This window comes from Hypanus sabinus, chromosome 3, assembly GCF_030144855.1.
Source record: "Hypanus sabinus isolate sHypSab1 chromosome 3, sHypSab1.hap1, whole genome shotgun sequence".
Taxonomy (NCBI): Eukaryota; Metazoa; Chordata; class Chondrichthyes; order Myliobatiformes; family Dasyatidae; genus Hypanus; species Hypanus sabinus.
The window spans coordinates 159,672,056-159,686,096 of NC_082708.1; the positions used below are offsets into that span (position 1 = coordinate 159,672,056).

At 42.5% G+C, this 14,041-nt stretch overlaps 1 protein-coding gene across 1 annotated transcript in view; it reads right to left on the bottom strand.

The window, feature by feature from the left end:
- The window catches only part of abcg2a (ATP-binding cassette, sub-family G (WHITE), member 2a), a 115,404-nt gene that overhangs the window by 57,709 nt on the left and 43,654 nt on the right, over positions 1-14,041 (bottom strand). Inside the window, exons 6-8 of the mRNA XM_059965460.1 lie at positions 9,695-9,852; positions 5,997-6,148; positions 4,608-4,712 (exon numbers count right to left, since the gene is read on the bottom strand). Coding sequence (XP_059821443.1) covers positions 4,608-4,712; positions 5,997-6,148; positions 9,695-9,852 — 415 coding nt within the window. The remainder of the gene's footprint in view (positions 1-4,607; positions 4,713-5,996; positions 6,149-9,694; positions 9,853-14,041) is intronic.

Here is a 14,041-nt window from a genome sequence, read left to right on the forward strand (position 1 = left end):
CCAGACCGTCAGGAGCAAGGAACAAGGGGGCTTCAAGAGTGCAGGGCAATTGAAGAAGGAAGAGCATGGTTAACATCTTCTTCTGGAAAGGGAAGGCAGCTGACAAGCCCAGCATCCATGGTGTTGGGCTTGCAATAAGAACCATCTTGTCAATTAACTTTCTAAACTGCCCGTGGGGTCTACTCAACATCTCATGACGACCCGTTTGGTGCTTGACAACCGCCGTGAGTGCTTCTTCACCAACTCTAGACTCACATGAGTATGAAGAAGAGGCTTCCCCAAGGACAACAAGATAATTCTCTTGGGGGGCTTCAATACCAGGGTTGGTCAGGACTTCATCCTTTGGAAGGGTACAACAGGAAAGGAAGGCATTGATAACATCAGTCAAATGGAGTACCACTTCTAATCACATATGCTGAGTATAATTTTATCATTACAAACACTCTCTTCCACCCAAACAATAAATTCAAGGCATCTTGCAAACATCCCCGATCCAAATGGTGGCATCTCATTGACTATGTCATTGTATGAGCGAGGGACCACCATGAAGTGACTATCACAAAGGGCCTGATTGACATGGATGACAGCTGGTCAAATCATCACCTGATCTGCACAACCATGTCCATTACACTCATGAAAAAGAGGAGGGTTCATAAGCAGCAGACCAGGCCAAGACTAAAACTCGAGAGCTTGCTTGACACTGACACTCAACAGAACCTTCAGACCTTGTTAAGGGAAAACTTCCAACAGGAACATCTGGAAGATACTGAAGAACAGTGGGGTCTGCTTAGATCACCATCCTCTATACCCACAAAAACATCTTGGGTACAAGTCCAGAAAACATCAAGACTGGTTTGATAATAATGGGATAGAGACAGTACAGTTTATCTCCAAGGAAAGGAAAGCCATTGGTGTCTGGCAGAACGACAATGGCAGCAAGGCCAAATGAAAAGCTCACTCCAGAGCCAAGGCAAATGTCCAGTGCAGGGTGAGGAGGCTAAAGAATTCTGGTGGGCTAAGAAAGCCCTAGAAATCTGGAGACTGACAAACTGCGGTGAAATGAATGGCTTCTTCAGTCCCACTAAAGAAGTCTATGGTCCAGGTTCCTGCGGATTAATCTCCCCGTGTTCAAAGGATGGGGAGAACTTGTTAAAGGATCGATGGAGAGAGCACTTTCAAGAGTTTTCTAACCACGACAGCACTCTGAACTACAGGTTATTAACCAAATCTTCCAGAGACCTATGAGAGAAGACATGGGAGAATCTCCCAGTATGAAAAGGGACCATGATGTCTTCAGGAGCTTGAAAAGCAACACAGTCACTGATCCGGACTGGATCCCAGCAGAGATCCTTAAGGAGGGTAGACCTGCACTCCTGCATTTCATGGTATGGAAACTGCACTGCGGTGGGTAGGAAGGCTCTACAGTTAAAACTACGCAACACATCACCAGCACCATCAAGGACGTATATACAGAAAGGCCAGTGATATTACAAAGGATCCTACCTACCCTGCTCCTGGGCTGTTAGTCCCATTTCCTTCAGGGAGGGGAGGAGGCTACACTGCATGCACACCAGGGCCACCAGACTCAAAAATAGTTACCCCAAACCAACCACCTCTACTTTATCATTTCCTGTCTGTCACCATATATATAGACATCCTTGTACCTAACATCACTTTATGTACATACAACCCGTTTATTTAAAGCTATCTTATGTATTTATATTGATCATGTATTTGAATTATTGTGTTCTTTACCTTATTGTGGTTATTTTTTGTGCTGCATCAGATTCAGAGTAACAATTAATTTGTTCTCCTTTACATTAGTGTACTGGAAATGACATTAAACAATCGAATTACAACACTGCATTGAGACAGTAATACCAGAATGCAGAATAAAGTGTTGTGGTTACAGAGAACATGCAATACAAGTAGACAATAAGGTGCAAGGTCATAACAAGGAACATTGTGAGGTCAAGTTCATTTTATCGTACTGGGGCCAGTCCAATAGTCTTATAACAGCAGGATTAAAGCTACTTTGAGCCCGGTGCTACATGCTTTCAGCCATTTGTATCTTCTGCCCAATGGGAGGGTGAGGAGATTGTCTGGGGTAAGTGGAGTCTTTGATTATGTCGGCTACTTTGCTGAGGTAGTGAGAAGTACGTATGATCCACTAATGGTAATGTCGACAAATTTACATTTTTAAGCTTTTCATCTTTTTTTTGCTCTATAACAATCCAGTCATCCTTGCCCTCTGTTTCTCTTTCTGCATCAAATCCATGCATGCTCCATCCACAGCCAATGTCAGCTTTCAATGGGCAAGTCAATGCTGAGTCCACGCCACCAAGTTTCTCTAAATTCCATGCCTCCTGACTTTCTGAATGAGCCTTCCACAGGCAACATTACCAAGCTCCTTACTAAAATCCATATACACCCAATCCACTGCTCTACCTTCAATGTGTTATGTCACATCCTCGAGGATCTCAATCAGGCCCGTGCGGTATGACCTGCCCCTCACAGAGCCATGCTGACCATCCCTAATCAGACAATGCTTCTCTAAATGTCCATAAATCCTGTCTCTAGGATTATTCTCCAATAACTTAAGACTCATTAATCTATAATTCTCAGGGTTATCTCTACTCCCCTTCTAGAACAAAGGAATGATATTTGTCACCAATCATGTGGTAATAATCTTGTGTCCAGTGAAGACACAAAGATTATTGCCAAAGGAGCAGTAATCTCTTCCCTCGCTTCCCATAGCAAGGAAGCTGGGATATATCCCGTCTAGCACTGAGAATTAGCAACCCTAATGTAGTCAGTTGTGATTTTTGTATAAATCACAGAAATACTGAATTTCACTTAATAGCTTCGTCCTAAAATCAAATCTTGTTTGTCTGTGCAGATCCCTGTACGAGTGATGGTGAGTCCCACATTCACATCGCACTTGACAGAAAACAGTTTGTCCTGAATTTCCTATGGATTTATTAATAACAATCTGTTAGCTCAGACTCCCACACCACCTTCTCAATGCCTTTATTTCAATACTGTCCCTGGTGTTTCATTGTACCCTGGTTCATGTGATAATAATAAATGAATTCCAACGTCAGCCCTGCTAAGCCATCTTATACTCATAAAGCAAAGCACCACGTCATCTCTCAGTCACCATGGGCTCATTGAACCTTCTATCCTGCTCTTCCACAATCCCCAGTATGAAACGAGTGGACACAACCTCATTCTGGCCTTGCACTTTATTCTGCAGTCTGATATTTGCTGCCCCTGTACTCCCTCAATGCACCGATGTGATGAAATGATCCGTATGAATGGCATGTAATACAAGGTGTATCGCTGTGTCTTGGTACACGTGAGAACAATAAACCAGTTTACTAGTTTTAGAGAAATAGCCCTAACTCGTTTTGTCTTGATCAGAAGTTACAATCCCTTGGCTTCCTTATCGTGAAAAACTTCTTTAGTTGGCACAAGTTTTATACTGATAAACTGCTCCAAAAGAAAATATCAGCAGCATTTGAAGGTGATTGGAAACCTAAAATACCCAAGCTTGCTGACTGGCTTTTTCAGGTGTCCTTACACTACTTGGTCAGTAGGTGTCTCCATACACACACACACTCACACACACACTCACACACACACACACCACACACACACAAGGAGCAAGGTGATCATTTCTGAGCTTCCCTCTACAATGACCTAACATACAGCTTTCCCACCGTATAAGACTTCGGTTAAATCACATTTGGAGTAGTGTATGGGGTTCTAGTCACTGCATTACAGCAAGCCTTGGGAGAGGGTGCAGAAGAGGTTCACTGGGATGCTGCATGGATTAGAGGGGATGAGCTTGGGTTGTTCTTTCTGGAGCATCAGAGGCCAAGGGGAAACCTTACAGAGGTTTATAAGATAATGAGAGGCACAGAGAAAATGGATAGTTCCCAGCATGGAAACATCCAATCTTAGAGGATGAGGGTTTAAGATGAGGGGAGAAAGCTTAAAAGGATGTGCAGGGCTTCATACTCAGCGCAGACATTGCGGGCCAAAGGGCCTGTTCCTGTGTTAAAGAAGCACTGAAATCAAGGGCAAACTGGACAGCATTAAATGTTGATCTTGTCTATGAAGGCCATATCTACACAATGAATAAAATAAGACATTTTTCAAAAAGTAACTGCTTCATTAAACCTTACATTAAACTAGCTAGTGCTGTTGACACTTAACTGTTCTTTGAAGTGGCCCAGCAATGTTGTGAGTTATATCAAGCTTTTTCTACAATAGTTCGATAGGGGTTCCCAGCCCATCTTTTCTGACAACTGAGTATACACATTAAAATGCCAAATTTTTCAATGATGCCTGCATCTCGCAATTAAATTTTAAACAAGTCACCTCCGGGCCGTGGAGCCTTTCTGATCCGACAAGATGGATGCTTCTTTACCTTCACCCAGTATTGGATAAAACTAGGTCAGAATGCTTCATACTGCTAATTAGGCATTTTTATTGTAGGCAAGGACATGACTTTAAAAGAGAAAAGGAGCTAAACACCTGAAAGACAGCAGTGTGGGAAATAAAGTACTTTAGACAACCAGCTAACATTAAGGCAACCGTACCTGGATCAACTTCTGTAAGAGGTTGTGCGCTCACGGCAGTTGAGTCTCCATTGATGATGTCCAGAAAAAAATCAGCAGGGTTGTTAAATGACTCACAATTGTACCCTGTTTAATATTACAAGAGGAATAGTAAATTAAAATAAGAGAACATGCTCACCCATAAAATAAAACTGCTTCTTTAATCAGACTAGTCACTGCTGGCAGATAATACTTCTCAGTGCCTGTGTAGTGTAGGCTTCCGTTAGTCTCGATAGACCATGGATTTGCACCTTGGTAGGTTTCCAGGGCGCAGGCCTGGGCAGGGTTGTATGGGAGACCGGCAGTTGCCCAAGCTGCAAGTCTCCCCTCTCCACGCCACCGATGTTGTCCAAGGGAAGGGCATTAGGACCCATACAGCTTGGCACCGGTGTTGTCGCACAGCGATGTGTGGTTAAGTGCCTTGCTCAAGGACACACATGCAGCCTCAGCCAAGGCTTGAACTAGTGATAACTTCAGATAACTAGACAAACGCCTTAACCACTTTACCACACGCCAACTTCTCAATGACAAATAGGTCTATGAACCATCAAATCAGTCTGACGTTACAATCGACACACACAAAATGCTGGTGGAACACAGCAGGCCAGGCAGCATCTATAGGGAGAAGCACTGTCGACGTTTTGGGCCGGGACCCTTTGTCAGGAGGGTCCTCCCCTTCTCCCTATAGATGCTGCCCGGCCTGCTGCATTCCACCAGCATTTTGTGTGTGTTGCTTGAATTTCCAGCAACTGCAGATTTCCTCGTGTTTGACGTTATAATGATTGCAGTATCCCTCCTGCTCACAGGCTCCTGGGGTTATCCAGGGACTAATACAGAACTAACAGTCTGTAAACAGCTCTTGGAATAATGTCCCCAGGAAATTCAGATCCACTATACACTCAGTGGCCACTTTATTAGGTACCTCCTGTATTTGCCTATTTGCATTAACAAGCAGGTGGACAACTCAAAGCCCGGCTGCAAATGGAGGAGGGTTGGGCATCCTGGCTAGCAACCCCACCCGTAAAAACCCAGAGCTACAGACATGCCAACAGGAGCTCCAAAGACGTCATCTCTGCGAGAGGAACGATCTTTGCCTGGAAGATGTATGATGTAGTAAAAGCGGAAGTCACAGGGCCGGTCAACCTTTAGCCCAAGATGGAGGCCTCTGGCGAGCCACTGTTGGTGGCCTGTGCCTCAGTAGGGGTGATGAGCTTAAGTCATGGTACAGGTGCACCCTGAGCACTGAGCGCATCTGCACTGTTAGTAACTGAGCTGAACTTTATAACAAAACTAAAGTGGAATGAGATCTCATTAATCTGGTTAACCTAAAATCTCAGTAGTAAACCATTGGTCAATTAACAAACAACTCACCAACTGAAGAAAAATAGTCCAGTGCCTTATTGGATGGGCCGTGGTAAACCAGTCTGCCATTGGCCAGAAGAGTCAAACTGCTGAACAGCTTAAAGATTGCATACCTCGGCTGATGTATTGAGAAGATAATAGTTCTACCTTTCTTTGACATCCTAGGGAAAGTCAGAAGCGAACAGAGTAAGTTCTCACGACAGACGTCTGCAAAGCTTTCAACTTTTCAATTCAAAACCCTGCAGCAGGACTGAGATCAGATAAGGAAAACAATCCATAGAAAAGGGGAGAGGTAGAACAGTACCACACAGGCCCTGCTGTGGTGACCTATATAAACCCACTCTGTGATCAATCTAACCCCTCCCTCCTACACAACCCATAACCCATTTTTCTTACACCCATGTGCTAAATAAGAGCCTCTTAATTGTCCCTATTGTTAATCACCTGGATGAGGGCACTGCGGCCAAGTGTAAAGACGATACAAAGGTAGGTGGAGGGGCAGGTAGTGTTGCAGAGGCAGGGAGTCTGCCGAAGGACCTGGGCAGGTTAGGAGAGTGGACAAAGAAATCATACAAGAAACAGGCCCCATTGAGCTAGTCCCATTTGCCTGAACTTGAACCTTGTCTTTCTAAACCTTTCCCATCCATGTACTTGTCTAAGTATCTTACAGTCATCGTAAGTGCACCTGCTTCTACCATGTCCTCTGGCTGCTCTTTCCATACATCTACCAACCCACGTCAGAAACTTCACTCTGAGACCATGTTTCAGTTCCTCCCTTCTCATCCACAACCTGTGCCCTCCACCTCCAGACTCTCTTACTCTGAGCAAATGACCAGCCATGTCACCAAAGACCACCACTCAGCCTCCTTCACTCCAGAGAATAGGGGCCAGTCCATCCAGGTTCAAGCCCGACCTTGTGAATATCTGCATTCTCTCAAGATTAATCACACCCTTCCTAGAGTGTGAAAACCAGAACTGCATACACTAATCCAGGTAAGGTCTCAACGATGTCTCACTCTGCTGTAACTTAACAGCCCAATTCTATTATTCAGTGGCCTGACCGACTGACTGACCAGCAAGTGCGCTACATGCCCTATTCACCACCTTGTCCACCAGTGTTGTCACATTCAGGGGTTTGTGATTTATTGTCTATAACACTGCCCAGGGCCCTGCCATTCACCGTATATATCCTGCCCTGGCTTAACTTCCCAAAATACATCACTTTGCACCTGTCTGTGTTGAATTCCATTTGCTGTTCCTTGGCCCACTTTCCCAGTTGATCTACTGATCTATTCTCAGTGGCCACTTTACATCCTGTACCCAACAAAGTGGCCGCTGAGTGCAAGTTCATTGCCTTCCTCTGCTGTAGCCCATCCACTTCAGGGTTTGACGCATTGTGCATTTGGAGATGCTCTTCTGCACAGCGCTGTTGTAACACGTGGTTATCTGAGTTTCTGTCCCCTTCCTATTGCTCATTGGATGATCTTTTGTTTTTCGCACCATTCTCTGTAAACTCTAGAAACTGTCGTGTGTGAAAGTCCCAGGAGATCAGCAGTAAGTATATCTTCTTCTTCTTCACTTGCCTTACACGTTACATGCTCGGGCGATCATAGCTCTCCACATCAAACAATCCCTCGCAGAGTCAATGATCTCTCGCACATTTAGATTTGTTAGTTCTTTCACAATGTCTGTATATTTCCTTCTTTGCCCTCCTCTTCCGCGTTTCCCAGGCATACAGCCTTGTACTGTAAGGCATTCTATTTCTCCCTTTCTGATGACATGGCACAGGAAATTAAGTTTCCTCTCATTTAACGTTCTCATTAAAAAGCTTTTTGTGTGGCATGATATTTTTAGCATTCTTCTAAGAAACCACTTTTCTGTTGCTTCTAAGTTTCTTTGGAGTTCTGGTGTTACAGTCCATGTTTCAGAAGCATACAGCAAGATTGACCAGAGGTAACATTTTAGTAGCCTCAGCCTTGTTGTCATAGAGATGTACCTGTTGGTAAAAATGGGTTTCATGTTTTGGAAGTTGGTTTTGGCAATGGCAATCCTTCTTTTTACTTCTACTTTACTTCTAGCATCTTGTGTGTCTTTTGTTCAATCTCTTGGTTACCAATGTACAATTGGCAGTTGGGAGCATCCTGCTGTTTTGATATTACCATACATTTGGTTTTTTTAAAAGTTGATGGTTAGACCAAAATCTGCACTTATTTGTACTACTTTGCCTAGGAGGATTTGTAGGTCTTCTGCAGCACTTGCTATTAGGGTGGTATCGTCTGCATATCTTATATTGTTGATGTTAACACCTCCAATTTTTATCCCATCTAGACATACAAACATGCTGGAGGAACTCAGCAGGTCGGGCAGCATCCGTGGAAATGAGCGGTCAACATTTCGGGCCAAGACCCTGCGTCAGGATATTCCTCCAGCGTGTTTGTATGTGTTGATTTGACCACGGCATCTGCAGTGTACTTTGTGTTTTTATGCCATCTAGGCCTTCTATTTCTCTGAGAATCATTTCACTATGGATATTACATAATTCCGGTGAGGCAACGCATCCCTGTCTAACTCCTCTTTGAATTTTAGTCCAACTGCTTAAAATCATCAATTTTTACTGCCACCATTTGATTCCAATATAAATTTTGAAGCAGTTGTTGGACCCTTCCGTCAATGATTAGTTTAGCGAGAATTTGAAATAATTTTTCATGTTGCACTTCGTCGAATGCTTTAATGAAATCAATAAAACATAAAAAGACATCATTTTGATATTCAATTGCCCTTTCTGAAAGCATTCATAGTATGAAAATTGCGTTCCTAGTTCCACTATCCTCAATAAACCCATAATGCAGTTTAGAAGTTTCTGGCCTTAACTTGTTTTTAATTCGACTAAGAACAATTCTCAATAAAATCTCTATTATGTGACTCATAAGACTGATTGTTCTATAATTTTCGCAGTCAATAGTTCCAGGAATTTTTGGCAGAGCTATAATGACTGATTTCAAGAGATCGTCGGGCAATACATCAGATTTATATACACCATTAAACATGTATATTGTCTTGGGTGGGAGAAGCTATATAGTCGCTATTGGTATTTCCTGAGATTTAGTCAGGATCAAACCACCCCATACACCCCAAAGTATATAAATGTATGGTCACTGAGTGTATACCCTGTTGTTGTAGCCTTAAACACCATGAGCAAGTTGAGATAGCGCATGACTGTTACAGTATTACAGACCAGCCACTCACTTTATTCTAAGATAGGTCCTCTTAGAGCTGTCCTGCTTTTTCCTAACGCCCTGAGATTTGTTAGTTTTCTCCTCAGTCTTAAGTGCTCACTTTTCCCAATTAAATATTTTTGAGGAAATATGTTAAAAATTATCCAATTAAAATCTTCACACATTTTACAACCTGAATGAATTCACAAAGATGTCAATATTTTCTTTATTTCTCAATGGCAGCAAGACTTGATACTGAATCGGAGGCAAGTAATCTCTCCTCCAGGCCAAGTTCATTTTTTGTCTCACTGCAATCCACTTTGCCACCTTGAGCCATCAGCGTCTTCCAGTTTTGTTATTTAATCTAGTCCTACTTTCCACATTAATACAAACCTTCGCCTGTATACCCATTTCAAATTTCTACTTTAGGTAGTATATTTACTCCCCTCTCCCGCTCCCACCCCTCGCCCTCCCAGTGGCACAGCTAGGCACCTTTGTAGCAAGCGTAGCACAGCAAGAGCTGTGCTGGCGTCCAATCCAGTGGTGGGTTCGTCCAAAAACAAGACGGATGGATCAATAATCAACTCCATTCCAATGTTTGTCCTCTTTCTTTCTCCACCAGACACTCCCCGAATAAATGGAGTTCCGACCTGTTTCAATCATTAAAAGGGAAACCAAATGAAGACAATAAAAAGCAGCAGGAGTTGGCCATCTGACCCATCGAGCCTGCTCCACCATTCAATTAGATCACGGCTGCTCTGGCCATCGACTCATCTCCACCTACCTGAAGATTTGTTGGTAGTTCTGACACTGAGGTCCCACGTTAGAAACAAATTCATTTAATGAAATAGAAAATTGGCAACAATTGGGAATTACAACCCAAGAGATCCTGTAGGAAAAGTGTCTAGCAAGGAAGAACAAGCCTGTTTTTATTCAACATCTTTAATGATGATAGTGATAAAAAAAACTCAACTCCATGCGGTACAAAGCAACTATTCCATCAAACACCCTAAATATTTGTTTGCTCTAGCACAAGCACGGATGGTTAGAGTGTGCACACCTACAAATTGTGCTAGTTACTTTCACCAAGAGGAAAAAGATGAGCAGATGTAGAACACCACTACCAGCAGATTCCTCTCAGTCACACTCAGCGATTCCAAAACTATTGAATATCTTAATTATCCAAGAACCTACAAACACTACCTAGTTATTCCTTGTTGCTTATGATATAATTGCACTTTTAAGTCTTTGCACTGTAATGCTCCACAAAACAAAAAAAATTCACATAATCTAAATCAAAATAATAAATCTCTTTCTGATTCTGTACCATCCTGACTTGGAAATGTATTGCCCTGAACGGCAAGCGGCAGTCTGATCAGATTGGGGGGGGGGGGGGGGGGGAGGGAGAGGGCTTGAATGCTCCATATTCTGATTTAAAAAGCAGCAATCGAGGGCTATGCAGCAGGAACACTCTAGACAGCTTCTAGAGTAGGTTACCTGGTCTGCGCAACATTGTGGGCCGAAGGACCTGTAATGCACTGTAGGTTTTCTATGTTTCTATCCAGTGAAATGCAGTTTTAACTCGCTTTGCAATGACGACTGAGGTTAGAATGCTTTGATGTTAACTCTGTTGGGTTTAGGATGCATTTGATGTTAATGTTGATGTTGTCTTTAATGTTAAAAACCCTTTGATGTTAACTCTACTGCATCTGGGGGAGAGGTAATTGGTTTATTTTTGTTACATCTACTGCAGTACACAGGAAAGCTCACCTTTGTTCATGCAGACCAATGGTGTAGTGACGTAGCTGTACAAGATAAAACTATAAAGAAGTGCAGAATAAAGTGTTTATTTGGTGCAAGAACCACGATGGCATAGACTGGTAGATCAGATATTCCTTACTTCATACAGATACAAAATGCAAAACATCGTCAACAAACAAATCCATCGGAACATCAACTCTTCTTCTCTCCAAAGATGCTGACTGACTTACTGAGCATTTTAGGTATTTTCTGATATTTTACATCCTGTTACAGAGAGTCTGTTGTACTCTCTGTAACTCAGTGTTTTCAGGATAAGCTTCTCAAACTACTGACAAAAATTTGTAAGATTATGAGATGGGTAGATAGGACAGACACTTAGAAGCCTTTTTCCAGAGCAGTCCATAGAACATAGAAATCTACAGCACATTACAGGCCCTTCGGCCCACAATGTTGTGCCGACCATGTAACCTGCTCTAGAAGCTGCCTAGAATTTCCTTATTGCATAGCCCTCTATTTTTCGAAGCTCCATGTAAAAGACTCTTAAAAGACCCTATTGTATTCAACTCTACCACCGTCGCCGGCAGCCCATTCCATGCACTCACCACTCTCCGTGTGAAACTTATCCCTGACATCCCCTCTGTACCTACTTCCAAGCACCTTAAAACTATGCCCTCTTATGTTAGCAATTTCAGCCTTGGGAAAAAGTCTCTGACTATCCACACGATCGATGCCTCTCATCATCTTATATATAGATCTTATCTATCAGGACACCTCTCTTCCTCTGTTGCTTCAAAGAGAAAAGGCCAAGTTCACTCAACTTATTTTCATAAGACATGCTCTCCAATCCAGGCAACATCCTTGTAAATCTCCTCTGCACTCTCTCTATAGTATCTACATCCTTCCTGTAGTGAGGTGACCAGAACTAAACACAGTAGTAAATACTGGAGAACGTGCAGCTAAGCAGAGGGGAGGAAACTTAAAGGAGACGTGCAGGGCAAGTTTTATTTTAAAAAGCACAAGGAGTGACTGGTGCCAGGAATGGACGACTGGAAGAAATGATGATAACAGATATGATAGTGCTGTTTCAGAGGCTTTTAGATAAGCATATGCATATGCAGGAATGGAGGGACACAGATCACATGCAGGCAGAAGAGACTGATATTTGTGCAGCCAAAGGGGCTGTTCCTGAGTTGTACTCTTCTATGTTCTATCTGCAAGTCCTTTACTTTTAGACCATCAGACATCAGTCAAAAAGCAGTTTCAAAATAGCTTCAATAAACAGAGGCTGAAACTATAAACTGGAAAATCTTTAAGATAATTGAGACCCAAAATAATTACTTAGGAAAATAAAGCTCTTTAGATTCAGGAATGATTTCTGCAGTGGGTGCAAAGAGAACAAATGGAGTACAAATTAATTTGGTCTGAATTGGTGACTGATGGCTGATAGAGGGAAGGCTGGATAATATCTTAATTGGATAACCAAAGGATTTAGAACATTTCTGGCTGGAAAAAACACTTTAGGAAATATTAGAAATTTCTTGACTACTTTTGAAGTGAGAGGACTGTGATAATCCTGAAATCCCTTATCATCCATAATCTGAACGTAATGTTTCTCATTATCCGTTCCACCAACTATTTTGCTATAATATTATAACTGGCTTAGATTACATGAGAATCATTGCTGTGCAGCAGCAGAACAGTGCAAAGACATAATAATTACCATAAATTACCGAAAAAAGCAAATAGTGCAAAATAAAAAGAATAAAGAGGTGGCGTTCATAGGTTGAGAAATCTGATGTCAGTGGGGAAGAAGCTATTCCTGAATCATTGAATGTGTGCTTTCAGGCTCCCCGATGGCAGTAAGGAGAAGGGGGCATGTCCAAGTTGGCAAGGGTCCTCAGTGATAATGGCACCTTCTTCACGCACCACCTCCTGAAGAGGTCCACTATGGTGGGGAGGCATGTGAAAGATTTTGGTCTGTTTATCAGAAAGGGTGCACCCAAGTCCTTGCAAAGAGTTTTTAAATGGGGCTGTTCCCCACTTTCGTGAGGGTGAAGCTGTGTTTCAACAAAACCATAACATCACGTCCCACTAACGGGGAATTGCAGAGCCCATGGTAATTATGTCCATCAGGAAGAAACGAGAAATGCAGGCAATGCAAACAGATTCTGACCATCACCAAATGGAATGGGACAAAGTTATAGTTACATATTCTGGATGATAATGCGGAAAGGAAGTTATGATTGTGGTCACTAGAGACACAGGTAAATCTGAGAACCAGTTGTCCCATCAACAAATATATATGTTTGATGGGGTGAACTTGTTGGAGGGGAGAGGATTATACATCCCTGCTGCTACATATGGCTTAACATGAAAGTAACTCTGCTTTCAAAAACTAACTCTTGAACACTTTTTTTTGAGGGCTCCACCTTGCTGTGAACCGGGTCAACCCTTCAGATGATTGTATTTGCTGAAAGTCTAACTGCTAACAACAGAAAGAGGGCAGCATTGTGAATAATAATGTATCCTCATAGCTGTCGAGAGTTAAGGATTTAGAAATAAGATGAAGAAATACAAACGGGAATCAAATTGGACAGAGAAAAGAGAATGAGGTATGGGAAGATGGAAGACAATGGAAAAGATAAAACCTAATTCAACATTTGTTTCACAAAACCTAATTCAACATATATTTCACTTTATTTATTTAGAGATACAGTGTGGAACAGACCTTTCTGGTCCAATAAGCTGCTCCACCCAACAACCCACTAATTTAATCCTAGCTTAATCACTTGACAATTTAGAATGGCCAATTAACTTACTAACTGGTGCTTCTCTGGAATGTGGGAGGAAACCCACGCATTGAACGGGGAGGATGTACAAACTCCATACAGTCACAATTGAACTTCAAACATCTCCAGAGCTGTAATAGCCTCACGCTAACCGCCATGCCCCCATGGTGCCCCAAAAGTCTAATTCTCTACCAACTGAGCTATTTGGGGTGTGTTAGAAAAATCTCTGTGATGAACTTGAGTCTACACAGATTCAGTGTCCCCTTCCAGATCACCTGAGGTTAGTTTT